The sequence below is a fragment of the Mesitornis unicolor genome, unplaced genomic scaffold, assembly GCF_000695765.1.
Source record: "Mesitornis unicolor isolate BGI_N332 unplaced genomic scaffold, ASM69576v1 scaffold35527, whole genome shotgun sequence".
NCBI lineage: Eukaryota > Metazoa > Chordata > Aves > Mesitornithiformes > Mesitornithidae > Mesitornis > Mesitornis unicolor.
In genome coordinates this window covers 1-2957 of record NW_010196356.1, presented here as the reverse complement: position 1 = coordinate 2957, position 2957 = coordinate 1, and the positions used below count along the sequence as shown (strand labels likewise).

General features: G+C 54.2%; 1 protein-coding gene across 1 annotated transcript; it reads right to left on the bottom strand.

The window, feature by feature from the left end:
• Window positions 1-1028: 1028 nt before the first annotated feature.
• SH2D5 (SH2 domain containing 5) lies at window positions 1029-2953 on the bottom strand (the record flags this gene model as incomplete). Its single annotated transcript, XM_010188447.1, has 5 exons — window positions 1029-1188; window positions 1334-1436; window positions 1534-1713; window positions 1752-1767; window positions 2879-2953. Coding segments are annotated over 5 exons (534 nt in total), but the record flags the coding sequence as incomplete, so codon positions are not given.
• Window positions 2954-2957: the final 4 nt, after the last annotated feature.

Sequence of the window (2957 nt, the reverse complement as noted above, 5' to 3'; positions counted from 1 at the left end):
CGCTGGGGAACTCGGCACTGGAGAGCTGAGGGAGAGGGGAGAGGTGAGCTGAGCCCCTGCCCCAGCACACAGGCACCCCAAAACTGAACACACCCGTGCACAGAATACCTGCGCACCCATGAACACAGGCATCCATGAACCTCTGACTCAAATGCACCCTTGCACCTGTGCACCCCTGCACCCAGGCACCCATGAACCCCAAAACGTGAATGCACCTGTGCACCAAATACCTGTGCACCCATGCATCCCTGAACCGAAAGCACTCATGCACAAAATACCTGTGCACCCATGCAGCCATGCACCCCTGAATTGAACACATCCATGCACCAAATACCTGTGCACCCATGTGCCTGTGCACCCATGCACCTCTGAACTAAATGCACCCATGCACAAAATACCTGTGCACCAATGCACCTGTGCACCCAGGTATCCCTGAATTGAATGCAGCCATGCGCCAAATGCCCCCAGGCACAAAAGCACCCGTGTACTTGTGTGTCCACAGACCCAACGCACCCATGCAGAGGTGCACATGTAGATCAAATACACTCATGCACCCAGGCACGCTCATAGTGATGTACCCGTGCACTGTGCATCCCCACACTGCTGCACCCTGTGCGCTCACAAATCAAAGGCATCTGTGCACCCATGCACCCATGACCACTGTGCCCATGAACCAAACACACAGTGATGCACCCATACACCATGTACGCATGCAAGGATGCACTTGTGCACCCATACCCACTGGTCTCTGTGCACCCGCACACAAATGCACCCAAGCACCAATGCACTCATGAAGCAAATGCCTCTGTGCACCCCTCCATCAAAGGCATGTGCACACCAATGCATCCATGCACTAGTGCACCAATGCAGCCATGCACAGATCCAATAAGTGCACGTACACACCAGTGCACCCATGCACAGCCGCAACAAATGCTCTTAGCCAGGTGCACCCGTGCACTGCTGCAACCACGCAGCACATGCATTCTTGCAGCAAAGGTGCCCGTTATCCTGTGCCCGCAGCCCCTCACCTCCAGGCAGAAGCGTCCCTGCTGGGTGCGCAGGAGGCCGTAGGGCACCACACCGCAGGGCGCCCGCACCCACAGGCACCAGCGCAGGGCCGGGCCGGGCTCGGGACGCAGCAGGAAGGCGCCAGGGATGTCGCAGCGCAGCAGCGCGATCCCACCGGCCCTGCGGGAGAGGCAGCAGTGGGCGAGGGTGGGTCATGGATGGGCCGTGGATTGGCAATGGGTGAGCAATGGGTTGGTGATGGGTGGGCCATAGGTGGTGATGGGTGCTGGGGGACATGGCAAGGAGCGGGTGCTCCCATGCTTACCTGGTGATGCCAGCGAAGGCCCAGACGCTCTCGGCGAGGACACTCTCATTTTCGGGCAGGAAGGCCCAGCTCCGCGCCCCTTTGCTCTCCCATCCTGCCACCGCTGCCGGAGCCTGTTAATCCCCTTTTCACCCCAAACACCCTGCAAAATCAGGGTTACATCTCCCCTTTGTGCCTCAGTTTCCCCTCCAGGCACTCACCGGCATCACGTGGTGGCTGGTGGAGCTGGCTCTCGCCCCCGCAGTCCCGGTAGGCCCCTGAGCGCAGGACTTTGCTGCGGATGGCTTTTTTGCGCACCAAAATTGGGGAGCAGTAGGGGTTCCCGGGGTGCCAGGCACTGGCTCTGCCCTCTGCGTCCAGCCGCCGGTCCTGGAGACACCGTCCAAAAAATGCCGTGTAAAAATTAGACCAAAAAAATGCTGTGCAAAAAAGTGCTATGCAAATAAAAGCCAGGCAAAACACCATGCAAAAAACCACCCTGCAAAAAACGCCATCCAAAACCACCACTCCAAAAAAACGTCAAGCAAAAAGCACCATGCAACAAATGTCCTGCAAAACTCCATGCAGAATTGCTGTGCAAAAAAAAATGCCATGCAAATAAGCCCTGTGCAAAACACCATACAAGGAAAGGCTGTGCAAGAAAAGAACATGCAAAACACTGCAAAAGATGCTACACCAAAAATGTCGTGCAGAAAAAGCCATGCAAAAAATACTATGCAGAAAAACACCCTGAAAAAAACCTTGCAAAAAATGCCATGCAAAAAATTACCAAGCAAAGCATCAAGTAAAAAAAACACCATGCAAAAGAATGCCATGTAAAAAATGTTATACAAAAAAATGCTGCGCAGAACACCCTGCAACAAATGCTGTGTAAAAAAAGCGCCAGGCAAAACTCCATGCAGAATCGCTGTGGAAAAAAAAACCGCTGTGCAAACATGCCCCTTGCAAAAGGCCATGGAAGGAAAGGCTGTGCAGGAAAAGGCTGCGCAAAACACGGTGCACGTACAGCTGTGCAAAGACACGCTGTGCAAAATTACCATGCAAGACGCCAATACAAAAACCTGTTGTGCAATATTGCACCGTGAAAAATGCCACACAAAAAAAGGCTGTGCAAGAAGAGCCAGATAAAATGCCATGTGAAAAATGCCAAGCAAATACTGCTGTGAAACACTGTGCAAAAAAAATGCCATGCAAGACGCCATGCGGAAACGCGCTGTGTAACAACGCACCGTGCAAAACGCTCTGCAAGAAAGCGCTGTGCAAGAAATGTCAGGCAAAATACCGTGCAAAAGTTGCCATGCAAACACCACCGTGCAGAAAAATGCTCTGCAAAAAGTGCTGTACACATAATGCTATGCAAAAAAAAAAGGCCATGCAGGAAAAGCCATGCAAGGCGCCATGCAAAAGCGTGCTCTGCAAAACACACCACACAAAACACCGTGCAAGAAAAAGCCGCGTTAAACTGCCGTGGTGCAAACGCCGTGCAAGACACGGCCGTGCAGGGCCCACGGAGCAGCACCCAGCGCCCTCTTGGGCTGCACCCACCCCTGCGCCCAGGGAGCCGAGGCCGGCGGGCGCGGGCAGGCGGCGGAAGGAGACGAGGGCGTTGACGTTGCGCGACACC